Raw genomic sequence first — 27,170 nt, 5'->3', positions numbered from 1 at the left:
AATAGGGCTGAATGGATGGCAGGCTTCAGGGGCAAGCCCAGCTTATGAGCTCTTTCTGCATCTGCTGCAGCTGGAGCAGGGTATGTGACTGTAGTCTGGAGTTCTGTAGTCCAGAAGCTCCAAAGGTCAGGTATACAACTTGAAAACAGGAAATTACAGCCCTGGGCCTGCTGTGCTGTGCTGCACTGCCAGTTCCAGTGCTGTATGTTCTGACAGATGAGAGCTTTTCTGTATGTACCGAAAGCCTGAGGTCCGGTTTTCTGCGCTTGCAGGAATTTCCAACAGCCTCGAGACCAAACCGGTGAGCCAGAAAGATGAATCTACTGGCCTGTCCTTAGTAGGCTGACAGGAGGCAGTGTTGTCTGGCTGTGCCACAGGCAGTGCGAGGAACCTTCAGTCATGGCTCTGACAACTCTTGTATGACTACTTCTAAATGTAATGGGATGGATGTGCTGCACCCACAACCCCATTACTGGGATGGAACTGGACTTTCAGAAAGTGTTAAGAGACTTTAAAAAACAGAGCAAAAACTCTGCTGCTTCGGTTGCCTCTCCAGCAGTACTGAACGTGTTGTCATGGAGACCTGTATAGGGCAGCTGCCATGAGCTTTACAAATCCAAATCAGTGTCTAGTTGGCTAGAAACACCCCAGTGCAGGGGTAGTCATTCTGTGAAAGCTGCTTCTTCCACAGTTAGTCCTTTGCTGTTGCTATACTTAAGTTGGTGGGACTGGATTATTGCAGGAACCTAGAGCAGTTTGTGGTCTGTAGACTGGGCTTTAGAACAAATCCACTTAAGTTCTGACTTTCAAGTAGTGAGCTATGACAATGCTGGGGGAGTTGAAGAAAGGGGAAAAAATAGGGTAAGGAGTAGGGCTTCGTTTTCTGAACTTCATTAACTCCTGGCCTGACTCTTGACCAGTGCTATCAGTATGCTTCTTTTATGGACTACTTAAAGACTTAAGGCAATCCTTCGGCAGCTTTAGCAGAAAACTGGACTACAAAGTGGGACTGCTTGTCCTGACCATCATTTTGAGAGAATGCTCTGAGAAAAGCACTTCTTGGAAGTGGAATGTGATCTCTGTGCCTGCAATACCAAAGCCTTCTAGAGAGCCTCCCAAAGTATTCCAGCATCACCAAAGAYGGTGACTAGCCAGGCTTGATAGGGTAAGCAGCCAGGAGGGTAGTATAAGGGACCTAAAACGTTAGGGCACCTGCTGAGGGGCACACGACAGATTAGCATATGCTGATTGTGCTGTTGGAACAAGCAGTAGCGCTTGCTCCACAGTTAACATGCTAAATTTGTGTAATGTCTGTCCTGGTAATCACTAACTAGTTGAAGATTTCTGGAGGGGAAGGATGTTCTGTGCCACTCGAGCATGAAGTTACGAAACCAGCTCTTCTGGATGGATCAATTTTCCTCACAACTGTCAACACTGTAGCTCTCCACCCTCAAAGTGCTTGATTCATGGTGGTGATAGTCTTTATATAGCTGAAAGCTCCCAACCTACCTACTTTAGGCTGGCAAGTTTTTTTAAAAAAAAAAAAAAAAGCTTGATGCTTTGGACTTCACTTTCCAATTTCTGCTGGTAAGTGAAATCTAATAGGAATTGCTCAGAGGGAACAAGAGAGAAGATTTATTCTCAGGTCCTCTTCAAAATGAGCTGCAGGAGTGCAGAAAGCTATTAACAAGATGCTGAGAACTTTTAAGGGAAGTATTGTCTGCTGGTTCTTGATAGTGCTATCTACTTGTGATAGGGAGAATCTGCTTGTTTAGAAATAACTAATGATAAAATATCACTACTTGTTTGTTTGGAAGGCTTCTTGGCTTGAGGAGGCCTTGGGTGACTGTTCTGCTTATTGGCAGAGAGATGTTGCTGCGGCAAGCGTTTTGAGGTCTGCTCGGGTTCTGCTGACTTCCAGATAGGAAAAGATGGTCAACATCTGGCTCCCAGTGAATGGAGAGAAATTGCAGATGTTGCTTCAGACTGTTTTACAGTCTGCCTCAGCTTACATAACTGCTAGTGTACTGCAGCTGAAGTGAAATATACATTTAAATGAACGGAAGGCTGTTTTAAATAACCAAGTTAAACTTGTTGCCTGGGTACTTTGTGGATCTGTGTGGATACTTTGTGGATCTGTTTGCTACAACACAAGTTTTTCCTTGCAGCTATGTAATCTTAGTGTTTTTATCAATAGGGTTATTCCTTTCATGTTTCTAGGCTGTGAAACTGAAGGCTTTCTGGTGGGCAAAATTGGATTCTCTCACCTTGCTGCCCCATCAGGGGTATTTTTCCAAGTCTTTTGGCCCACAAAGGATGATACCTATGTGAGCCAAAATCTGTTATGTAAATTCTTTCAGAAAAAGAGAGCTAGTTTAATTTCTGTGAATACAAAAGCTTTTAAGCCAAAGGTGAGAGTTGTCTTCTGAAGAGGTGACAGTATTGTCAATGACGTTTTTTGTATAGTTTGATCTTCTGTTGACAGCTGTTGTCTTAAAGTTACTCCTTCAGTTGTCAGGCCTGTTAGTGCAAATAAATTTGGCCTGCTTTGTCAACCAGTCTTAGTTCAAGGTGATGCTAGGAGCAGTTTTGCACACCCACTTGGATAATGTTGGAGTTCAGGTCTTGCTGCTTAGGATTTAAGCACTTTCATTTACTTTCTGTTCAAACTAAGCCAGCTTGATTGTATTTGAACTAACCCTTTTTTCCTCTAAAGATTTAGTGCTGCTGACTGAGGCAGCACAATTGATGCTTGGAAATGGAAACATCTGCTCTGGTTTGCAGTGAGGCAAGATGCTGTCAGAAATGGCTAAAGAGACAGCCTCTGGAAGAACTCCAGGGTCACCATCGTGTTACCAGTCTTTCAGCTTCGTGGTAATGACTCAAATGTCTCATTACATCCACAAAAGAGTGCACTGGAGCACTATTCATAAGTCTTYTGTTGAGGATGGGATCTAAGATGCAAAGTCGGGCAGAAATGACTTGGCAGGTCCTGCAAGTATTGACAGGGGCTCTGCCATGAATGAATAAAACTGGTGCCTTCTCTGGTGTCTCATGACACATTTTGCAAGAGAACACTGTTCTTGGGCTGCTCCCACAGGAAGCATGGGGGCCATATAGGATACCTGTGTGCAATGCATCATGTAACTGGAGATGGCTACTTATTTGCCTTGATAAAAGCAATGCTTGGAAATGCAGGCATGGCTTGCGGTCCAACATATGCAAGTTCATGCCGTGATGTCCCCGAATATGTAACTACTAGGGAGATACCTCAGTCAGAGATTCATGCTTCTGGGGTTCTGATGCAGTGTGACAAAATGTAAATTTAGAGTTGAAGGCAATTCTGGAAGCACAAAAAACCTTATTGATGCTTGACAGGTAAACTGGAATCAGGCCAACGGTAGAGTTTTCTTCTGTGGAACAAATGTCAATTTTGTGGTACTTGGCCAAGAGGAGAGACTTCACCTTGGACAGGTCACGAACTTTTTTAGGCTTCAACCTAGTAACTCCCAAATTCTGGAAGTTGGGAAAGCAGGATATTGGTACTAATATGCTGTATGTCTGAAAGGCTATGTTGCCTTAGTCTATCACCCGTCAGCATGGGAAGAGATAAACTACAGGTGTAATGCTTGTTTCATCTTCAGAGCATGTAAGAAAAAACTTAAGACATCAACTTCCTACCTCTAATGCTTAGCATTTCAGGTAATGTATTAAAACTAATTGGGTAGCTTGCACCACACTTAGCATAGTACAGGCAGTCTGAAGCGATGTCCCTTGCTGGTTGTGTACTTTTCATATTGTTGTCTTCAGAAATCAAAACACTAAAACCCAAGTTTGCCACTTAAGCCAAGTCATTTCTAGATGGTAAACGCTATCCTAATCTGTGAAATGGTTTATGCTGAGTAACCAGTGATTTGTGGCTTTAACCTTGAAGCTATTTTCTGCTTTTGTTTTCCTATATTGTGTGCTGGTCCCAAAGGGAGTAGGGTAAAGAAGAAATACTTTGTCCAGAGAGTCAGTTCAGGATCAATTCCTTAAGTGTGTCTGAAGTGAGTTCCTAATATGCTTTTAACTCTTTTTTGAAACAGTTGCTGAGAACTCGCTGCTTTCAAACCCTGCCATAGCAGGAGTATGAAGCCAGAAACTGATTCCCCCCCCCCCCCCCCCCCCCAAACTAAGTGTTAGGCCTTGTACATACGTAAGATTTTTTTCCCCCCCTCTTGCAAGCAATGAGTAAGCACTTTAAGAAGCTTGTGCTATATTTTTGGATTAAAACAGGTAATATAATGTGTTGGAATTAGAAGTTCGTGTAACTTCTGCTGATGCATGTAACCCTTGGGTTATATACTAAGTAAATGTGTACAAGCAAGAAAAATTGACAGAAAACAATAGTGTAAGAAGGCAGTGTTCTAAAAATGTCTTTTTTCTTTTGGTCCTCTTTGGAGCTTATTTTAAACCAATTAGTCTTTCCCATATGAGAAGAGAGTAAAGGCCCTTGGATTTTTTTTTTTGTTTTTTTAATAGAAGTTACACTTGAAGCCTTGAAAAGAACCTGAAAAGAGAACTGGTGAAAACCAGTTCTTCTGTGATAGATTCCTTAAAACTTGCAGAATGCTGAAGATCAGAAATGTAGACTGTGCACAGAGCTCATGCAAATGGACAGGGAGCTTATCTGCTGTTTATCTCATCCTTGACATGTGTCATGAAAAGTTCATTTTTCAAAGCTGGCCTATGTTGGCCTGTGGCACCTGTGGCACTCCTGCTGCTGGGGATGAGAGCCCAGCTTGAGGCTTCACTTCAGACATGTACAGTGTCCTGAGTGTTGACTTACTAATGTATTGTAACCTGTCAATTTGCAGGTAAGCATTATGAGGAGGAAGAGGAGGAGGAYGCCCTGCCGGACTCGGATGCCCTGCCAGACTCAGATGATGAGATGGAGCTGGATAATCCGCGCCCCATACAGATTGTTCTTGCTCACGAAGATGACCATAACTTTGAACTAGATGAAGAAGCATTGGAAAAAATCTTGCTTCAGGAACACATCAAAGATCTTAATATAGTAGTTGTATCTGTAGCAGGAGCTTTCCGCAAAGGAAAATCTTTTCTGCTGGACTTCATGCTTAGATATATGTATAACAGGGTGAGTAATTCAGATTTCCCCCTGCAGGGAAAAAAAGACTTAGTTTGGTGTTTTATTCACTTACCTCTGTATTTGTTAACTTGGAACACAAACATAGCAGCTCAAACTTTTCTTACTTGCTGGGAGAGGTGGGAGGCCAGCTACTGTGTGTTACTACTCACTGAAGTGTATCTAAGTGACAGTTTTTAATATAAATTTCCTGCAGTTATCAAGGTGACTTGTTGGTGTCCCAGTGGAAGTGAGCATGAGAGGAACTTTAATGAGGGGAGCATAGTGGCCCTCCAGTGAGTTCCTGGGGAGGGTTTATGTAGGTGGCAGCCTGGAGAAATCTTGCTTTGACTGGGTCTCCTGAAATCATATTCTAACACTTATGCACTCTTCCAGAAAGAAGAGTCTTATCAAATACTTATTAGAGGACTAAATTGGCTTACTGAAGTATGGCAGAAGGGAGAAAGTCTCCTCTTGGTTTGACTGGACTGTGTCTCTAAACATAGTCCAGGAACTCTTTAAATCCTTTGAAGTCATTGGTAAATGAATGCCTGATTTGAAATTTAGTTCTTTCTTAGTTTGGAGCTTGTGATTGATGTTTGCTCTTGCATCTGCTATACTTTGAACTCTTGGCTGATATGGAGAAGGTGGGGTTGGGACTCCTGTGAACATAAAAATCTGTCACGGGTGGTGGTTTCTTTTAATCTGCACAATGAATATTGACAGCTTGCTATTGGGCTGTTTCTTGAAGCTTGGAAGGAGCAGATCTCATTCCTTCTAGCTTGTTGTCCAGACTTGGAATACCCAGCAGAAACTTGCCATGACTGTATCTACTTTGCCTTCATGTTAGCTGGCTTGAGGAGAAGTTGAGATGAACCCAGCTGTTACAGGAAATACAGGAATATCCCAAAGAAGCTGCTGGTAGTTGGCAGATGACTATTTCCTTTCTTTTACTCCCAGTGATGCCTGCTATTGAATTCCTCTCACTGGTTTGCCAAGAGTTCTGTAAGAAAAAGACTGAGGATGTGGTAGGAGGAATACAGAGTAGCAAGCTGCTACTTCCAACTTTTTAACTCTTCTAACCCAGGGAGAAACAAACATTTCATTGATATGGCTGTTCAGTGGATGGCCCTTTTGTTTATGTATAAAGCTTCTGTAGTGTCTTCCTCTTGGGGGAAAAAATATCTGCAGTTGGAGCTAAATAAGCGGCTTTTCTGATATAGACAAAGGCAGTCCTAGTTCCTTCAGAAGTAGCAGGGGTGAACTTTGAGCAAATACTCTAACTTTCAGATTGTGAATTGGGGCAAAAGTTTGTAAAGCAAAGTGGATTGGAACAGTATTTCAGTCCTGTGTAATATGTCTCTATTGCATTGTGCAGTCACTTTTTTCAGTTTTCTGTAGGTGTCCTTCAAAATACTGTTTGTTTCATTTAAGAAACTGAAGATTAAGACAAGTTCAGCCACCTAGTGTAACAGCTCTGTCTTACCGAAGAGGGGGAGGTCTTGCTCTCCATGTGCCTTCTCTGGCTGCGCATTTGTGTTCTCTAGGTGTAACACTCTCAGGGCCTTAGCTGAGCTGATCCAACTCGCTGATGGAACAGAAGGCTCTGCACTTTGCTGGATTGTTTTTCTGCCAGCTCAGTGATGTGAACTGGCTTAGGAAAGAGTTTGACAAGCATCAGAGTGCTACAAACTGAGCTGTGGGAGTGTAGGGGATGGGAGAAGACAAGTGAAATGCCTCCTTTCTGGAGCACAGCTGAGTTGTATCAAGTCACATGGTCTCTTCTACCTTCATGCTAGTTTCACTACAGGATGGGGATCCTCTCAAGTCTGGTCTCTCCATCTTCAGTCAGTCTTAATCACAAGTCTGTATTTACTGTGAACTGAATGTTGGAGCCCACACAATACCAGTGCGTTGGTATTCAATCAATACACTGATAAAGCAATTTAGAATGTCCTCTCCTGTGCATAACAAAGCATATGAGGAAAAACACATCAAGTTAAGATGCGTCAGGATTCCATTTTCTTATCTTAGACCAAGAGCTAGAGATCATGTGGAGGCTTGCCATTCTAAAAATCTCACTTGTGCCAAATCAAGTCAAAGATAAGGATTTTGTCATGGCTGAGGTTGGTCACTAACTTTAGTGAGGCAGGCATCTCATTGCAAACACTGCTTAGTTTTATGGTTGCTGGTTTGAAATGGAACAGAATTATATGCTGTAAAATAGTGGCTGTTGTGTGCTCAACAAAATGCTGCAAGGATCCTGTGATCGTTGTTGTAGTTTAAGCCTTATTAAGAGTTGGGTGCAGTAACGCTAGTAAATTTAGATTTGTAAGCTTTTTTTCAGGAGCATGACCTTCTTAACTTGCATTAATTTGCAAGGTATGCTGCATATTAAATGGCACTATGCAAATAAAGCTCCATTGGTCCTTTCCTTAGTATGGAATATATTTAGATAAATTATCCATTAGGTGACTAGTGCAAAACGGTAGTGCAATTTCAGCTTGGTTTCCTGTAGGAACAAAGCCTTGTTCCTCCTCCCGTGTTTCTTGAACCTCTTTGAAGCCAACTTGATGGAAAGTGTTAAAACGCTAAGTTCCCTGGAAAGAAAAGAGAAGGGTAACAATCTAGGAGTGCTTCAAACTGAGGGAAAGGTTAGAGTCAGAGATGGGCTTAAGTGCATCATCCACAAGGTGAAGTGGCCTCAGCTGATCTGGTGCCTATTTAGACACCAAAATCTCCTGTAACGTGAATCATGTATAAAATCAAATGTGATTATATCCAGGGCTCACTGAGGTACTTGTCAAAAGATTTAGGTAGTTTTGATCTGCATTCCTACAAATGAGAATAATAAATTTCTGGATCAAAAGGGGGAAGTATTGTTCTTCCTCTTGTACAGATGGATGAATGGACCATATTGTTGAATAACATACGGCTTCCTTTGAAGAAGTGACAGGCTACAGACCATTGACATACCCTGGTGAAATCTGAGTCAGAATGGCAGAAACATATCCTAGAGCGTACTGAAGCTAAAAGCAGGCCTGGAGCTTCAAGTTTCTAGGGTGGTCAGTGGATGTGTAAACAAGTTCTGGAATAAAAAGCTTCTGGGGAATGCTGCTCAGACACCAGTGACCTCAAAGGGATGAGAGGCTGTACTCAGCCTCAGGTGCGAGTGCGTGACAAACAAAAGGCCTACTTGTAAAGAACTGTGGTTCTCTTGACTTGGATACTGGTATTCATTTTCTGTACTTTGCATCTAGTCGTCTTGTTGACCTTTACCATGTCCAGTCTGAGCAGCAAGGCTGAATGGTATGTGCTTAGCATTTGAGAGACTGCTGGTACAGAACTGCTTGATCACCTTTCCCTTCTGGTATAGATTTACTCTGCAGTAAGTAATGCAGTTGGCCATGAGAAATGTATGCAGTTATTCTTCCTTTCCCTCATTTGAAATAAGCAATTTCATTTGCTCCTAGCATTTTTCTTCTGTGCAGCCCTTGGGTGCCTCATACTGCTCTGAGATGGGAACTGAGATCTGTCTTGAGCTCTCTTCTGAAAGCTGCCAGTGCAGAGTTAGCATAGTATCGATGGTAGCCTTCTGAATGGAGAAGTCTCCCCTCTGAGCTCCTCAAAGAACATGCTTTCCTGGCTGGCAGCCTTCTCTGGGCAGCCGGAGGCAAACAGATTAAACATCTGCCTCTGTTCCACTGGTGTGGTGCGTTCTAACCTGGAAATAAAGGTTTTTCCCAAAGCCCCTCATCAGTTAAATTGCTGTATCTGTTTACCACTTCTCTCTTCCACAATTTCATTATATTAAATCTACTATAAGTGAGAATTCCTCAGAAGGCCTATTCCTACTCTTTACCTTCCCCAGTACCTAATGGCATTTCTGGGTTGAAGCTGGTGCTTATATAATGGCTGGAATCTTGTGTTTGAGCCACTGCTCCTTGCGTTGCCTATCCTTGAGGACCAAAGACCTCATTTTAGTACCATAAGCTAGTACTGTTAACTGCAGACTGTACTTGACTCTGACAGCCTTTCCCAAAGTGGGTGACTTGCAGATCAACTTCTAACAGGAATAGTCATATTGATGTGTATCAGACTCTCAACTAGACCTTTTCTCTTGAATCCTAATCCTTTAGGAAAAAATATTTTGTAACTGTGACTTAAATGTGGGTCGTAGGTCCTCTAGTCCTTGCCTAACTTCTCTGGGTTCTGGAAATGGACTTCTGGAATTTTGTGCTGCCTCTCTCAGCGAAGGGTTTTGAGATGCTTGGTTTCAGCAATTGACCTATTTGTGAGGGATTAAGTCAAGTTCAGGGTCGTTCCCCCCCCCCCCCCCCCCCTTGCAGAGGTTTAGCTGTTTCTGTAGTTAAAATACATGCTGCTTAAAATTACATTTTGAAAGGAAGAGTGTGAGTCAGGCAAAGTGGGATTGGTGGGCAAAACTGAGCTCTTCCCCTCATTTTGGCTCTGAGTGCTTGAGACCTAAAGGCTGTGCACATGCACTCTTCAGTGGCAAGTTGGGCAGCAGTTGGAATACAGTAGACTGCGAAACAAAATCTCTGGGTGATCCTTGAAGTAGAGCAGAGCAGCATTGTGTTCTTATATTTTGTGTAGTGTTGGTAGTATCTTCTGATGAAAATGGCGGAATAATGTGGAAGCCTGCTAAACCATCACTTAAGAAAATCTCTGACTTGGTATTAAGCTTCTCTTCTTGTTTTGCAGACTTCTCCTTGCTGGATAGGTGGAAATACTGAGCCATTGACTGGGTTTACATGGAGAGGTGGATGTGAACGGGAAACCACCGGCATTCAGATTTGGAGTGAAGTGTTTGTAATTGACAAACCCAATGGGACAAAGGTAAGTGCTTGGCTTAAAAAGGTGTATTTAGAGTTGCTTTGTTTTGGTTTTTTTGCCTCTGAATTTAGCTTTAATGCCATGGATTTAATGGAAACAGTTCACACATCAGTTGCTTCCCTTTACATTCAGTAGCTGTATAAGGTATTTGGAAACTTGATATCAGTGCAAGTATGAGCTTTCCCGCTGGCATGTAAGATTCAGTCTCCAACAATATTCCCATCTTGAGAGTGTGTTATTTTGGCAGAAGACTACTTTTTCTAGGCTGATGGGTGGGTTATCCTGTGGGTGTTGTAAAACTGTTTATAGAAATGATGGCTATAAATACTGCTTTTAGACAGGGGCTCGGGTGAGAACTCTGTTACAAAAACTGTTCTTGAGAGATGAGAGCAGGTTGTAGCTGTGTTCTAGTGAAATCCAATGGATGGCTATATGTACTGGAAACCTAGCTTCAGTGTCTGGAAGGTGGTTCTTCCATGTAGTCTAAGGGGTAGTGCATAAACAGAAGAGGCTTGATCATCTAGACTAACAGGGGGATAAACAGCATTAACTCTATTCTAATGAAAACTGGTGCATCTTTTTTTCTTAACTCTAAGTCAGTTTAATTTCAAAGTCTGGTTTTGTGTTTTTGCTTCATGCTGAAACAAAATGTTAATGTGTTGTCAGTAAATTTTTTTTAACTCCAGAATATTGTCAGTACAATTTTGGTTATTTACCCTCTCCTGATCCTTAACTCCTTGATCAATTAATTTTCATAATCTTTGTATTGCTGAAGTGCGAAGGAAATGCCTGATGGCCGGTTAATGTGGAACACTGATCTTAAATAGACAGTGGCTTACAAAGTTGTGAGGATCTATCTGTGCTCTATGAAAAATCACTTATTTGTTCTTGTTTATCAGTCATCCCTAATTAAAAGAGAAGAGAATTGTAGTAGATTCCAGTGATGGGAGTTGGACAGATTAATTTTTATTACTAAGATCACTTCATTCCTTCTCATTCTAGGAGATAGTATCAAGTGCCTTACTTTCTTCTGAAAATGATTATTTTAAAGCTTTTTTTGTTGTTAGTAACTTTCTCTCACTTGACTAATGAGCTGAGCTGGACTGTCAACTGAGACTGAAGTCCATAAGTAGGCATAGGGGCAGAGATTTTTTTTTTTCTTCTACTTGAATTAGAATTTACCCCAATGACCTGGAGTTTGCAAGTGTAACATTTTGGTTAATTATTGCTGCTCTCTAAAAATCTCTAGGTTGCTGTACTACTCATGGATACCCAAGGTGCCTTTGATAGCCAATCCACTATCAAAGACTGTGCAACGGTTTTTGCTCTGAGCACCATGACGAGTTCTGTCCAGGTGAGAATACCTGTGCTGGCAAATGATGGCAGCTGTAAAAACCCTCTAGCCTGAATAAGCAAAGAATATCTTGCTAGCCATGCTTTGACAGTTCACCTGTGTGTCTTCTTCCAATTACTATTTAAGCTTTCATACTTAATGTCTTGTTTTCAGTGTAGTATAGATAAGTTTCTCTTTGGAATCAGGTTATCTAAGGCCAAGCTGGATTAAACTGCTGACTAAACTGGGGAGTCACTAACACAGGTGCTAAAGTACCAACCACTTCTGTATGGCTGTATTACAGAAGCTTCTTGGCGTTTAGATGATGTAGCTAAGGGTGAAACTATACTGAACTGCTAAACCTGCAACTGCTGCTACTGTTAAACTTCTGACAATTGTCTTTCACTATGCCCAAAACTTTCAGGCTTGTGCCTTGATGTTCCAAAAGCGTGGGTGTGGGTGTTTTCTTTTCTTTTTTTTTGAATGTCAGGTGAACTTGTTCAGACTAGCTACAACATCCAAAGTAGCAGGAGTACATAGAACACTACTTCTGCCTTCTGTGGTTTTTTTAGTCCTTGTGGTTAGGATAAGCTGTGGATCATTGATCCATCTTTGAGCATACTGCTGTGTTGGTACCATTGAAGCAGTCATGAGCTCCCTGGAGAAAGTCAGATTTCTAAAGTTCTGAATCTCTGGGGTATGCTTTAAAGCAAACAAAGCTGGTGAACCAACTGCCTGCTCATTTCCTTGTCTGAGGTGGTGCTGCTGGAACACTGCATCCTGGAACACTTAGATTTGAAGATGAGAAAGGGACATGTCCTTCTCCAGCCTCTTCTCTCCCACCCATATGGTGATTTGAAGCATTCAGTAGTCTTCTCAGGTTCCTTTATAGTTTGCTCCCTCAGAAAGAAACTGTCCTAAGTAGGATTAGGAAACTTAAATAGTTGTCAGCAGTTCTGTCTCTAGCACTGGGTATATGGAGTGACAATTTCTTTGAGATGCTGTCTATGATGCCATTCTAGATGCTGACTTTTGAATTGCTAGTCCTTTCTGGAGGTGGTAAAAAGTCTCAAGATCTCTAAAAGAGACTACACGAATGTAAGATAAATAGTGTCTCAAGTTACATTGTAATTCTTCTAGCTGTCTTTTGCAGGTATACAACTTATCCCAGAACATTCAGGAAGATGATCTTCAACACTTGCAGGTAAGAGTATGCTGAGTTTACATTAAGCTGCTTCTGAACTAACAGTCTTGAAATAGTTTTTGAAATTACTGCTAGCCTAACTATGGTTTGTGAGATTGCCTGCTTCTCTATACAAAACACTGAAGCTGACCTGATATTAAAACTCCTTCTGCTGGTAGAAGTTACTGACATCAATGCTATGGATGTGGTGATGCTTCTGCTATAGCAGTATAGAGGTAAAAGTGTTACAGGCTTCCAGTTTGATTAAACTGTTTCTTTCTACAGTCTCATCTTTATATGGAAGCAGGCTCTAAATTCCTGAAAGGATGAGAATGGGAAATAGTTCATGAAAGCACCTTAATGAGAAGCTTCCAATGCAGCTGCTTTCATAAAACAGGAAAATAAATGGTATTTTATAATCTGTTTCTATGGAAAGATGGAAGCTTGGGTCAGGGCAGAAAATATCTTCTACCAAGAAATCTTCTCTAGTTTTTTCAACAGAGAAACTTCTACAGGGTTTTGTGTTTTGGCTTAGTAACTAAGCCAGGAAAAAATTGTCCTCTCTGTACTCTGGGGTTTTCATCCTCAAATGGAACATTGTGGCTAGAGGCCACTGAATTCTGGCTTCATGTGAATGGTACAAGAGCCTTATCTCCTGAACTTTAAACTTGTAGCTTTAGAGGGTAGCTTGTGCGTTAACAAATGCCAGGCTGTGTGATTGCCCAGGCTGTGACCTTGTCACAGCTTAAAACTGTTGTGTGTGTCTTCTGATTGAAAGGACTCCTGTCTTGTTCAGTGCTGCAAAAGACTCTGGCTGCCAATACTGGGAGTAGTAGTGCACTATCTAAACATAGTCTTGTGATGCTGTTCTCAGTTAACAGAGTTGTATCACTGGGCCAAAACCCCAAACATCCCAAACAAAATAAAACAAGAAAAGCCTTAGCTAATTATTTGAAAACCTAGGCTTTCCTGGTGACTCTGGTCCTTTTGACAGCCTCAATCCAACCTGAGTAGGGCAATCCCTTTTTCTTATATTGGAGGGTGGGGTTTGGGGGAAGGAGGGAAAGAGAGGGCAACAAATGTAAGCAGTGGGGAGGGGAGACCCATGCATTTAAAGGCTGGAGACACCTCTTGGGTTGAGGGAAGGAAATGTGTGATTTTAAAATATTCTTAATCTCTGGCTGCATTTTGTCAAATAGCAGGGAAGTGAATGGGATAGGGAATTAGGATCTTGGGAACAAGCCACTGTCATGTGGATACTTGACCACTTCAGAGCTTCTTTATGCTCAGGGTGACAAGGGCTTTTGGAAGTTCCATTGTGGTAAATCAGTCTTGTATGTGCTCTGACACCCTTGTGATCAACACAGGGGAAACTTAGTCTTTCAGTTGTGTATTTATTTGAGGTGCTGCAGGAGTTAGTTTAATGCAGAAAAACCATTGCCATGTTCTAAAGGATGCTGGTGTGCTGCTTTCATCCTACCTGATGAGATGCATAAGGGGGCTATTAAAGAGTGACAACTGACAGTATTGACCTCTGCCAAAACAGCCAGCACAACCAAGTCTTTGGTAGCGTTCAGCAGTTTGGCACATTCTTATGGGCTTGCTGGCCAAAACTGAGCCCAGTGAAGAAGAATGCTGCTGCTGGTATTAAGATGGTGAAARCAACCAGGAGAAGACAGCTAACCCCTTCCTTTATGCTGAAAGGAAAGGATGCTATTTGTCATTAGCAAGCCATCTTATTGATGATTGCTCTTGGAGGACTGTAGAATTGTCTTAACCAGTCCTTTCCATGTGCTTTTGGCAGAGATATTGCCATGCTCCAAGCTTGTTTAACAGTGGTTAGGTGTAAGCATCATGCAGCGCACCTGCCAGCGCTAAGATGTGTACTCTGCAACACAAGTTAATGCAAAAGATCAGTGACCCTTTAGGTTGAGTTTCTTGTGTAGCTAGTGTTCAAAGATCTATATTGTTTGTAAAGACAATTAAGTGGAGCATCATTCATTCCCTCCCTATTGCCCATGAGAATTTTCCTGTTAAAGCACATTTTACTCTTTGATATTTGATCAGATGATGCCTTTTTCTCCAGTCTTTTAGGGAGGGTGTGGTGAGTTTGAAGCCTGGGTTGGAACAATTGTGAATTAAGGTCACTGACTGGAGTAGAGATCTCGGATGCTACTGAACTTGGCTTGTATTTAAATGTCTGATACCTTAGCTCTAGCCAAGCTCCTCGAGATTTCCGAGAATAAATCTTTTGTGGGAAGTAAGGGGCAAATGTTTTGTCAGCTGGAGATGATGGACAGGCTTACCTACTCCTTAGCCTAGGAAACAAGTGTTGGAAACTGGCTGGCTGAGAGACACAGCCAACTTTCCCCTGAGAGTAGCCCCCAGGCCACCCACTTGGAGCTGAGGTGTGGTGACAGTTCTGAAATGGCATTGTGAAATGAGTGGCAATTGTCTGTCTACTTCCTGAGGATTGGGGTACTCATTCTTGACCTTCTCAATCCATAATAGAACTTAAAATCAAATGCTTTTATTTTCTAGTGACAAAATGGAACAACTTGCCACACAAAAAACACATGTTTTTGTATTGTATCCTTACACTCTTCTTTCTATTAGTTGTTTACAGAATATGGAAGACTAGCTATGGAAGAAATTTATCAAAAGCCGTTTCAGGTAACTATGTATGTTAAATGGATCTTAAATGTGTAGGAAATGAGCTCAAGATAATTTGTGAAGAGAAATTATTTGGGCTGAAGCTAGTCTGTTCTTTAAAAGACTGGTTTTCCTTCCCTCTCATCACATCTTTTGGCAAGAACAGTGGAAAAAATCTGAAGATGATCACATTTTGGGCAAGTACAGCTTTGTGCCTGAGCTATAAGGCAGAAAAAGAATGAAAGCATCAACTGATATGCTGATGTCCCAGAGAAAGATGTTTCACACTTCCTTCCTACTCATTTGTTATTCTTTGTGGTGTGGCTGGTCTTTGCTTGCAATGCATGGTTCTGAGTATAGCTTATACAGATGCTAAGTAATATCATTGAGGAGGACCACACTGCATTACTGAAGCATCACTGACTTCACTGTTCAAAGTCTGAAAACTGCTAGCATCTCCTGACTGTTTGCTAGACCAGGGAAGGGTTTGAGCCTTCTTCCATTTAGTGGAGACAGGGACTGAGATCCCTTCCAGTCTGAATTATCCTTTGATCCTTGTTATCCTATAAAGGTACTAGGTGACTGCTGCTTGTCATGAATTTTCTGACTCTTGTCTGGAATATTCAGCCTGCAAGCTTAAGAGGCCTCCATGTTCTCATGATTGGCCCAGGCGAGATGCTGTCTTCAAGCACCTCATCTGATGTAAGAGTAATGTCAAGATTTGTTTGATATGCTCAGCTGATGGGAGGGATGATCCCTCTGGGATAGCAGAAGGCAAACCCATGCAACAGGGAAGCTAGCTTTTGTCTGAAAGAAAGTGCCTCAAGAAGTTGCTTTTTTTTTTTTTTAACAAGTACTTGCATAACAGAAGTACAAGGGTACTTCATTTAGACCAGACAAGCCTAGAATTCTTTTCTAATAATAACTTGTGTGGTAGAGCTCTTGATCTCAGGAAAGATGCAAACCATTCACCACTGTTCTCTTTCTGTACAGACGTTAATGTTCTTAATTAGAGACTGGAGTTACCCTTATGAACATGCATATGGTTTGGAAGGAGGAAAAAAATTCCTAGAGAAAAGATTGCAGGTAAGTTATGCCTTCCAGTAGTCCTGGTGTGGTCTTCAAACTTAAGTGACTCCTTGGGGTCAAGATGACGCACGATGGGCTGACTTTTTGCGCTAATACAAATACTGTAATGTTCTACTTGTGTGTAGAGTTCTGAGGTTTAGAACTCTAAATCTTTAGGTTCAGAAATGAAAGCTTAAACCCACTACTTTGCTCTTATGGCTTTTATGCTGATGTTTAATATTGCTTGCAGTTCTGCAAAACTACTAGCACTCCTTACTATTTTTTTCAGGTAAAGCAAAACCAGCATGAAGAGCTACAGAATGTAAGGAAGCATATTCACTCCTGTTTCAGTAACCTTGGCTGTTTCCTGTTGCCACACCCTGGTCTCAAAGTTGCAACAAATCCAAACTTTGATGGGAGGTTGAATGGTAGGAAGCTTTCCATTGTGTGTGTCTTGATACAGATCACTAAATTTCTTATTTTCTTATAGCATGGAAGTTAAACAGTGAAGTGGTTGGGTACTGAAATGCTTGATGGGGAAGAATGTAAGGCTAAAAGCTGAAAACATGGAATCCAAAAATGCATATTGCACGTTCTCCTCTCTAATGGTTTAAAGGTAGAGCAATTAAGCACACACAGGAACAGATCTTTCTTTCCTTCTTTCCAGCTGTTTGTAATCTGACTTGAGATACACTTGAAAGTCATTAAATAAGGAGTCCAAAGATGAGAATTCATAACATCGAAGACTATTTTTTTAAATAGAAAGGCTTTTCTGTAAGAAGAACTAGGTAAACCAAAGTTTGAAACTAGAGTGACTTAAAAAATAAAAAATCAAAGGTTAAACATACCCAACTGCAGGCTTTTGCTACTGTAGAATAAGAGGCAGTCAGGCTTCCTCCAATTACTGCTTGCCCCCTATGACAGGGAATTCATCAGAGTGGCAAAGGGTTTTAAAAAAATAAATAACTTCCAGGTAGTGGGATGGCCACCAGGTCTGTGCTGAGGGCAGAGACCTGTGAGATTATTCTGTAAACTTTTGGTGTAATTGGTGAAGTGCATGTGAAATTACAAGGGCTGGGTAACGCTGTGTTCTCAGTGTCAATTTAAGACTCTGGAAATATTATAGTTTTAATAAGTTCTATCTATGTATTTAAGCCTTTAAATATGCTAGAAATGCAGTTATGAGTTTGTGATGCTATGGATTTTAAAGGGTCGTATATTATCAGTGTTAATTTAGGAAATGTAAGATTGAAGAGAAAACTAACCACTTTTTTCTGAAACTGATTCAATTTTACTAGATATAGATGAGGATTTTAAGAAGGAGCTGCGAAACTTGGTGCCATTACTGCTTGCCCCTGAGAACTTGGTAGAAAAAGAGATTAGTGGATCCAAGGTGACCTGTAGAGATCTTGTAGAATACTTCAAGGTAAGCAAACTCATTATTTTTGTTAATGGCTTAAAAGAAAGTGTTCTAATTATAGGTCATGTTGTTCCCAGAGAAGATAAGATATCTAGGCTGACATTCACTGGTAAGCTCACTTTATTATTTTCATTTCATTGCTCTGACTTTCCAAAACTGGCACGCAGCTTCCTATCAGTATAACTCTTAGCAAGCTGCTATTGACAAAATTGTGTGGGGTTTTGGGTTTGGGTTTTTTTTGGTAAGTAGGCTAATAATACTTCAAGTTCTGTTAGATGGTGTGTTTTTTATCAAAATTCTAGTTTGTCTGGATATGTTAGTTCTTTAAAGCTGGTTCTCATCTAGATTGAACAGATAGATGCATAAGAGCTGGTTTTCTAGGTATGCAGTAAAAATTTCAGATCACTTTTTTCTCTTTTTTTTTTAACATGCAAGAAAGATACTTTCTTAACACTTGCACTTTATATCTCCATTTTATGGTATGAAATATTTGGGTATGATACTTGCAGCTGTTAGACTCCTGAGCTGTTTTGGTATCATGGTGACACCAGCAGAAATGTGATAACATAATCCCTAGATCACCAGGAATTGGTCTAGTGTGTGTAACTTTTTTTGAATTGGAATGACTTAGACAGTTGGCTCCATAGGAGAAAGCAGCAGTCATTCCTGAAGACATTAATTTTGCATCAGTACTTTTGAGCCTGCATGTCAAAGGCAGGACAGAGTTGTGCTCATGTCAGGGAGGTAGTTACATAAGGGAGGAATCTGAGACTAGAACTCTAACATTAGTAAAATAAAACAGCTTTATAAATGAAGTGCATGAATTCTGAGGCAGAAGTCAGAGCTACTCTCACAAGCACAAAATCGGCTCTCTGAAGCTTGTATGCTCAGTCTCTATTACATGCTTGCATGCTACTGCTTGTTCCCCTTCCTTCTCCAGTAAGACCTGGTCCTATATGGTGCAGGGAGTGGATATTCGCTAGCAGTAAGGACTGCACCCAGAGAAATGTGTAGTACCCCACCTATTGAAAAGCTGCCTGATTCATGTTGCAGCATCCAGTCTGTGAGCAGTGATGCGGGGTGCTATGGAAACACTGTAGTCACGTAACTAAAGAGGACTGCTCCCTTGTGACTGTGCATCTAAAGCTGAGATTGTGAAGGCTGTTGAGTTGGAAATTGGAGGGCCTTTACTCAGAGGAAATAGCTACAAAAGCCAGGAGGGTGCCAAGGGAACAGAGTCCTGTATAATGCTATACATCTATGTAGGTTGTCCTACAACCTAGAGCAGTGGGTATATAAGGACCCTGATGGCCTTGTTTGCTCCTGCTTTATGGAAGAAATATCCAGGGCTGAGGCTTGTAGGCGAGCAGGGAAGAAGCAGTAGTAGCAGAAAGAGGAAAAAGTGCCCAGCCTCTGAAGGGCTGCCACTTGCCTTACTGGGCCAACTTGCACAGCTTGCCTAAAGGCCTGAGATACCTGCTGCTGCCCACTTTGCCTCCTCGCCTAATCTGTCCCAAAGAGCTGTGCTCTGGGGCATGAACCATTTTGAGGGCTGGAAAAGATGACATGAGGGATGTGTCCTCGTCCAGCCTTCCCAAACCYTGGTGAAAGGGCACCTGAGGGGAGGTGGGGAACAGAGACACAGTCTGCACACTTGGCTTCCAGCAGTGTTGGCAGCTCAGCTCTGTCTCCATTAGTACTTTGATCTACTTTTACTCTGTTCCCTCCCACACTCTAAAGGAGCAAGGCATGGAGAAATGTAGTCTCCTTCCAGCAGCAGCGGGTGTTCGGACAGACCTCTTAACAGAAAGACTGTGTGAGATAGTTGTCTTCACTGTCTTCTTTTGGGGGAAGAAGATTGCCTGTCTAGCAGAAACTTTCAGATGCATTTGAGGAAGAAGCCTGCTCTCCAGTCTGCCACTTCTTGAGGAAGTGGCTGTGTGTCATCAAGGTGCTGCTCTGCCAGGCCCTAGCCTCAGGTGCACAGACCTTACATATTGGAGAGATGGAAGCTTCTGTCCTGGAGTGGAAGGAAGAGTTTCTAAAAGTAAAAACATGTACCAGTTAAGCTTGACGGTTCATTGGTGCTTGCATGTCAAGAAAAATCTGTCAGCAGCTGCTTAAAAAACTGTTCTCATACAGAGATGAACAGTTTATTTCTAAAACCAATAAAAGCATGTTAATTGATGTGCTTGGTTAAAGCATTGCTTCTGCTTGCTAAAATTGGAGATTAGTAGGGATGCCTTCATGTCAGGTTTCAGGGAAGTAAAGGGATTAAAGCAGTAGGGATGAATGTGTGAATGCCAGCCTTCTATGTATGGAGAAACTTGCCTGATTGAATAGTTAGGATTTTGCAAAGAAATAATCTATGGGCTGTATCTTTGTACCATTCCTCTTCTCTTCCCTCCCCCTCAATCCTAAATGCTTAGGGATAAACATTCTTTTTTTTTTTTTCTTCCTCCCCCTTAGGCTTATATTAAAATCTATCAAGGAGAGGAGCTACCTCATCCRAAATCTATGCTCCAGGTATTGTATTTTCTTTCAAATAAACTGACAGAAGATGTGCACTTCATAAATTCTTTACAGTTGAAGGTTGACTGCTGGGAGTCTGAAGTTCCTGCACACAGCTGTAGTTTTTTGAAGGTGCTGTGTGCTTTCAAAGCCATCTGAATAGTGTAGTCTGGGTATGTGTTTACATCTTCCCCCAGTCCTTTCTACCAAATGGAGCAGGGTTATAGTTGGTTGATGGCTTTTTCAGCTGCTTCAGTTTTTAAACATATGTTTTTGATAACTTGCTATTTTTGTCAGTATCTTTCAGACCCTACTCAGAGGGCTTTTAGTTGGAGATAAAATGGAGCTGCAGATAAAATGGAGAAAGCTTATAGTTAAGCAGCTAATGCCACTGTTTCACAGTGTTGGGCTACACTGTGGTGCACGTGGGTTTGTTAGATTGGATAACTGCACTGAGGCTTCTTTTCTGGGTTGATCCAAAGAGGATGTAATCAGCTTTAAAGCGATCTGAACACAAACTGATTGTATGAAGCTCTGTGTCAAATGCTTCAGTTGTTTGGAATGACAAGCTTTTGCCAAAATGCAGGCTTTAGGGCCGATTTCAACCACTTTGTGTTTGGAAGACTTAGTTTTTTCAGAGCTTCTTCTGTCAGTTCATTAAGAATTGATTCTGTTCTGTCTGTCTTCTGGTCCTTCAAGGAATCAGGTCTTAGACTTTTGGGGGGTTCAGAAAACCTGTCCCAATGAAACAAGGGCTGCCGTTGCTTYCTCTACTTAGTGCACTATAAATGTGGCTGTGAGATAAAGAAGATGGCATCTTGCAGTATTGGCTAGAATAACTGTCCCCCACATGGGCCCAGGTTAAAGGTAATCTTGAGTTCATACAAATCTGAAACCAAAACTGCAAGTATGTGTTATAGAAKTAATACCAGCCTGCTTGCTGCTTTCCTCACAAGTAATGGTGTATCAGGATTAATGCTTAATAGTTGGGAGGTCCTTATTTGGTTATTCACAGTAGAGCATTCGGAAGAGATTACTCATGATGAAAAGACTGTACAAGCATATGGGAGTTTCGATCTACAGCTGTACTAGAAAGCTGGAGAAAATTTCCTCCTAGTTCAGTAATCTGTTTTAGTATATATCACTGACACTTGTTCACATGGGGAATTTTCTTGGCAATCTGAATCTTTGGAGGTTATAGGGGTGCATTGGACAGTATAACTACATATATGTAACTAACCAGTAATGCTGTAACCATGGATGGTGCTCAATGTTTTCTAGGCAACAGCTGAAGCGAACAATCTTGCTGCTGTGGCAGGAGCAAAAGACTTGTACAGTAAAGGCATGGAGCAGGTATGATCTCAACTTTAACTGCCTACATGCAAATACGGGCCTTCAGTTTTAATGTTGTGCTAAATGTTGGTTATGTGCACATTAATGGAGAAAAGTAGCTCAATGTCAGGACTTCTGATGCAGCAAAACCAGGATGCCCTGAGATGGAAAATGGTGGGGAGGTATGGGGTGGGAGAGTCTGCGAGATGACTACCTATTAATTCCCCCTGCTGCTCCTGACTGACCTCTTTAAAATCCTATGATGTGAAATGGGCAAATAAATGGAGAGATGTTTGCTAGGTCTGATCTTGAGCATGCAGGGCCACATGAGGATAGAGTTCTAGTGTAGTCTCACACCTCCGAATAGTAGTCATTCATTAGCTGAAAAATGTGTGGCTTGAAGGTTTAAAGGTTTTAAACCTTTAAAAAATATATATATGCAAAAATTGTCCTGTCTGAATAGGCTGTATATGCAACTTCCTACTTGCTGCCTCTTGGAGACAGTGACTTATACCACTCTAAGCTGATTGTCTGGATGGACTTGGTGCTTCAACATAGTGGCATGCAAGGATTTATCATGGGGGATTCTGAGAAGTCGCCTATCTCGCAAAGCTGAACAGGAGTCTTTCCTATACTTAGTGTGGAATTCTACCACAGGAAAAGACCAGTAGTTGTGATAGCATGTTATAAGCATAGCTCCCCATTACTAGACTAATTCTGACCTTAATCTTTGAAGTGGTTTTCCATTTTGAAATCGGTCTAAGGCCTAATGCTAGTGGCAGACCAGCTAGCTTCTGTTGGCAGCCTGTTTTGAGAATGCTATGCTGGTGTAGAGGGACTCCATCACTTGTTTCCTTTTGGAAAATCTCTTGAAATAGTAAATGGCTTGTTTATAACATGACAAGTCTGCTTTCCTACCTTGAATCTTTACTGGCTGTTGAGATACTGTAGTTGTAAGACTTCTTACTTGGGGCAAAGAATAAACAGGAACAGATGTTCTCTTAAGCAGACTTTGTTTCCATAGTAATGTTCCCCAGTACTGTATATTTTTATATCACTGTAGAGATAAACACAAATGTCTTAAATCAGTTTTTATCCAGACTTTCCAGAAGATGTTCTTTAACGTGACACAGATCTGAAATTTCTGATGCTAGAAACGGAAATAAGTGTGAACTCTTTTCATCTGAGACTGGGTTATGCTGCTTAGTACAGATAGTTCTTACTCTGGCTTCTGAGTTCCTCTCATGAGCCAAAACCCTGTTTTGCTGACTGTGCACAAACAAAATACCGTCCCTGCCATAATGACCTTAAATGTAAGGGACAACAGGTGCAGGCACATAGAGTATGAGAAAACAGTGGCAGTATTTGTCTGCGTGGCAAGCAGTGGTCTTGATGCATCAGCAGCTCCTAGTGTTCAATACTCTGTAGGCAAAGTGGAGAGACACTTCTGGAGGATGAGAGACTAGTAGCTGTTTTCCAGGGAGTTCTGCCAGATGTGGAGGACTGCAGTGAGGAAAAAGCGCAGGACTGCAATGAGGAAAAAGCAGAAGGGTGCTTCTTAAACTCAAGAAAGGGACAGGGGGCGATCAGCATTTTGACCATCACCAAGATTAGCTATGAAGAAACTAGCTGGTGAAGCCATGCATCTTGGGAGGCAGAAAAGGGAAGCTGTAGGCTGGGAAAGGGATCCTTTCTGGGTCCTGCAGAAAGAATAGCAGCAGGAGAAAGTTGGTGGTTGCTGTGCTCAAGACATGAGATAACAAGCACTGTTATAGGAGTCTGCCTTGTGGCAGGAGAGGGGAGGCTGTACCTTGACACCATATAGAAAGTATCTTCAGTCTTCAGATGTAGTCTGACCATAAGAGCCTAGAGGAGTTGGATCTGATCTGCCCAGCTCATATCAGAGTGGTGGGCTAGGTAATCTCTAATTGTAGTCCTTAAGAGGTCAGAAGTCAGTGTTGCAGAGCCGAAGTCATTGGCATCTAACCATTTTCATGCCCACACTGGTTCAGGGAGAGGCAGATGGTGGGTGTCTGCATCATGGGTGTGCATCTGAGTCTGTGGTCTCTTCCCTTCAGCAGAAACATACTCTCACAAGTTGATCTGAATCAAGTCTAGAAAGACAATCTAGTGAAGAACAGGCTAAAGATATTGTCAGCAGCTAGTTCTTGTTAATTCATATTGTCTGGTAAGCTCCTTGGAGCCTGCTGGTGGAAACTGAGCAGCAACAAACAGGAGCTTGTTGAGTGCTAGTGGGCAAAATCTGTTAGACTTGCCCATGTTCAGCACTGACCCTCCCACTGAGGTGGGTGGCCTAGAATGAAAAGCTGAGGGGAGGGGTTGCAGCCTTCAGAGTGCTCCTTAACTTTCCTCAAGCCAAACTCTCTCCCCCTCCTAGTGTTCCTTGTTCCATTCTTTTTGCCTAAAGACCAATGTTAGGGCTGATGTGCTGTGCTTTTGGGCTTGCTCAAAGGGAAGGGTTGAAAAAGCTAGTTCAGTCACATGTGATAGCTTTGGATATGGCCAAACAGATAAGGCTTCTGCAGTGCAGAGTGAGAATCCCTCTAGCTGCTTTGCTTGAGACAGGACTCTAGAGCTTACAGAGCCAAGAAAGCAGCAGGAGTTAGTCTGAGAGGGGGCAGTGAGGAGCAAGTTTGTTTTCTGGACAGCAGAAGATACTCAGGGTGTGCTGACCCCACCTCTGGTTGCTCCTACAGGTTTGTGGGGGAGATAAGCCTTACATTGCCCCATCGGACCTCGAGCGGAAGCACCAGGATTTCAGAGAGTCGGCTGTTCGGCAGTTCCGCTCGGTGAAGAAGATGGGAGGGGAGGAGTTCTGTCGGCGCTACCAGGACCAGCTTGAGGTGGAAATCGACGAGATCTATGCAAACTTTGTGAAGCACAACGATGGCAAAAACATCTTTTATGCTGCTCGTACCCCTGCCACTCTATTTGCAGTCATGTTTGCCATGTATATAACCTCAGGACTGACTGGGTTCCTTGGTATGAACTCCATAGCTACCCTGTGTAATCTCGTAATGGGGATGGCTCTTATATCCCTTTGTACTTGGGCATACGTTAAGTACTCTGGGGAATTCAGAGAAGTTGGAACAGCCATTGATCAAATTGCTGAAGCTATATGGGAACAGGTTGGTATCTATTTCATGCAAAATCTTCCTTTCTTGAGTAAACATGTCAATTACAGTTTGTTTAGTGCTGTGAGTGAAAAGCTGGTCTAGATCTAATGGAGAATGACAGTTCTGCAGAAGGTAAAATTGTCTCAGAGGTACGAACACCAAGTTCAGTAAGAGATGCCCACGCAGAGAATATTAAACCAGCTTAGGATATTATCAAGAAAACTCTCTGAGCACTTGGCAAGGGCTTTAAGAGTGGAGGGACTCTTTAAAAATTTCTTCGTGTTTCAGAGCAAAGAATTCTGCTTTTAAAGGTAAGTTAAGAGTGGCGCACTTGTATTATGGGTGTGGTGGGTAAAATATTTCAGGTGGTGCAAGAAATGTGCAAGGCAACATTGTGCTTTGCTCCATCACCTCACCTGATGGTGTGGCACTAAAGGGCTAATTAGGCTTCAGAAGAAAACTGGCTGATGAATGACCAGATTGACTGCTAGAGGAGGATGTACAGCAGGTTTCTTCCTTCAGGAAGACATGTTGCCTGTGACACTTCAAGCACCACAGTTGGTGCAACTGCTGTTGCAGAAATACTTGCTAGACAGACTAATTTCCAAAAGAACAACAAAAGACATGAGTGTAAGAGTAGCAAAGCTGGAGGGGAGTCTTCTGTGCAGAGATCAGATTTTGCTATCCAAATCCAATTGGCTGTACTTGCACAGCTGCATCATAGTGGAGAATTTCTGACCAACTCCTGTGTAGCGTTTGGTGGAGCATCCCTCATAACAATGTCCAGTGCCAGCAGGAGTGAAACACTTGGGGTTTGTTGTTACTAGAATTAAAAGGGCTCTCTGAACTGAGCTGGGATGATAGGAAAAGGGGGTCCTACAAGGCACAAGCAAGTAACTGCATGGAGCCCTCAGTATGGAGGCATTCTTCTACATCTGAACAGTGACTCTGTTCAAGACTTACCATATGCGGTGGTACATTATACCTGTTTGTGAACAACCCATTAAACATGTAGGCTAACTGCAGAGGAAGAGTGGAGGAGGGAAATGAGCATCAGATACTAAATTACTAGAAATAAAAATTGAGGCTCTCCTGTGCTATCATAGCTTCTTGATTTGGTGCTTGGAGTGCTGAAGAGCACTACAAGCAGAAGTGGAAAGCCTCAGCTGGATGTGTAGCGCTTGGCTGTGGGTACAGCTGCTAAAGGATACCTAGAGAACATAAGATTTGATTTGACCAACCCTGAGAAGAGGGAGAACTTGGCTCATGCTAGCAGGAGCATGCCTTTTTGTGGGCTAGAGGAAGGCTCCTTGTTTACAGTGTCTAAAAGAGCTTCCTGATGGTGTTGGTACAGTTGTACATCATTAATGTGCAAAGCATCTACAGATCCTGGTCTGAGTTGCTCTGATGCTGATGATAGACTCCATTATGTCGCATGTTCTTGCTGTTGATTTTTCTGAATCTCTACCTTTCTCTTCCCTCCTTGCTTCAGAGGAATCCCAGGAAGGTGAGAAGTTACTGGCAGTCAATTTTTTTTTTTGAACTTGCTTGACTTTTTCTGCTGCCTTCTAAGAGCCACTTTTCCTAACAGCTCAATTCGTGTTCTAGGTGTTTTCCAAACTCTTTGAAGTTCTTAGACGCCGAACGATTCGCCGTGCTCTTACATCAGTGCCGCGGCAGCGACTCTCATCCAACAATAACAAGAAGAAAAACTAGCCAGTATTTTTAACTTTCTTTCTGTATCTGAAGTGTTCACACTTATACATATAGGACAATAAGCTGGACCGTCTGGGCCGGTCTGCATAAATGCTGTAACCATACCAGACTGATGCTGCATATAGGGTATGGAATTGCACATCCATCTTCTAGGAACTGTAAAATGGTTTGAATTCAGTGAACTACTACTGTATAGGAGGGAAATCACTTGTGTCATAACATGTGACTGATTTTTAACATCATCACTGTAGCAGCAAAACTCATTTCTCTCTTCAGTTCATCATGCCAGTTTGTGTCAGACTTCAGCATTCTAAGTTTTTTTTCATTATTTCAAGTCTCATCTTTTTGTATGTTTTTGTATTTTTTATTTTCCTTGGTTACCTCATTTTTTTGTTTCTTTGCGCATTTCTCATCCCACAGGTGTTGAAGCCCATGAGTGATAATTTGATGGAGGATCATATGAGGCAGTCTGTAAAAAACTCTATCAAAGCAGGCCTGACCGAGCAGGTGTCTCAGCATGCCAGACTAAAGACAGACTGACAGTTCATCTCCTCTTCAACTCTGCCCTCTCATCCTAGACATGCTTGCTGTACCATGAGAACTCAATAATAAAAAAATAAATAAATAAACCAAAGTTTACAATCAACTGTAGAAGTAGTTTAGTGTGACTGGCTTTGCAGATCGCTGCCATCACCTGGGAAGAGTAAGTTTGTCAGTGCTCTGCTTCTGAGACAAACTGGTGCTGTGGAGACCGCCGGGGGGGTGGGGGGGAAGGGTGCGTGTTTTAAGTATAGTCCTGGTGACCTGTGCACGTGTGCGTCGGGGGTGTGGGG

The 27,170-nt window shown here is 42.1% G+C and overlaps 1 protein-coding gene across 2 annotated transcripts; it reads left to right on the top strand.

Annotated features, from left to right (window-relative positions):
* Positions 1-1,805: 1,805 nt before the first annotated feature.
* Positions 1,806-26,988, top strand: ATL2 (atlastin GTPase 2). Of its 2 annotated transcripts, XM_026080801.1 has the most exons (13): positions 1,806-2,874; positions 4,860-5,140; positions 9,854-9,988; positions 11,235-11,339; positions 12,472-12,522; positions 15,118-15,174; positions 16,147-16,239; positions 16,511-16,649; positions 17,520-17,647; positions 20,111-20,167; positions 21,434-21,505; positions 24,202-24,633; positions 26,758-26,988. In XM_026080801.1, exons 2-13 carry the CDS (start codon positions 4,934-4,936, stop codon positions 26,875-26,877), a joined length of 1,596 nt encoding a protein of 531 aa, XP_025936586.1. In that variant the 5' UTR covers positions 1,806-2,874; positions 4,860-4,933; the 3' UTR covers positions 26,878-26,988. The 2 variants fall into 2 exon arrangements, with proteins under 2 accessions (XP_025936586.1, XP_025936587.1); XM_026080802.1 differs by lacking the exon at positions 15,118-15,174 and having other exon boundaries at positions 1,812-2,874.
* The last annotated feature ends 182 nt before the right edge of the window (positions 26,989-27,170 follow it).

The sequence above is a fragment of the Apteryx rowi genome, unplaced genomic scaffold, assembly GCF_003343035.1.
Source record: "Apteryx rowi isolate R43461 unplaced genomic scaffold, aptRow1 scaffold_53, whole genome shotgun sequence".
Lineage (NCBI taxonomy): Eukaryota > Metazoa > Chordata > Aves > Apterygiformes > Apterygidae > Apteryx > Apteryx rowi.
This window is presented reverse-complemented; position numbering and strand designations above follow the sequence as displayed.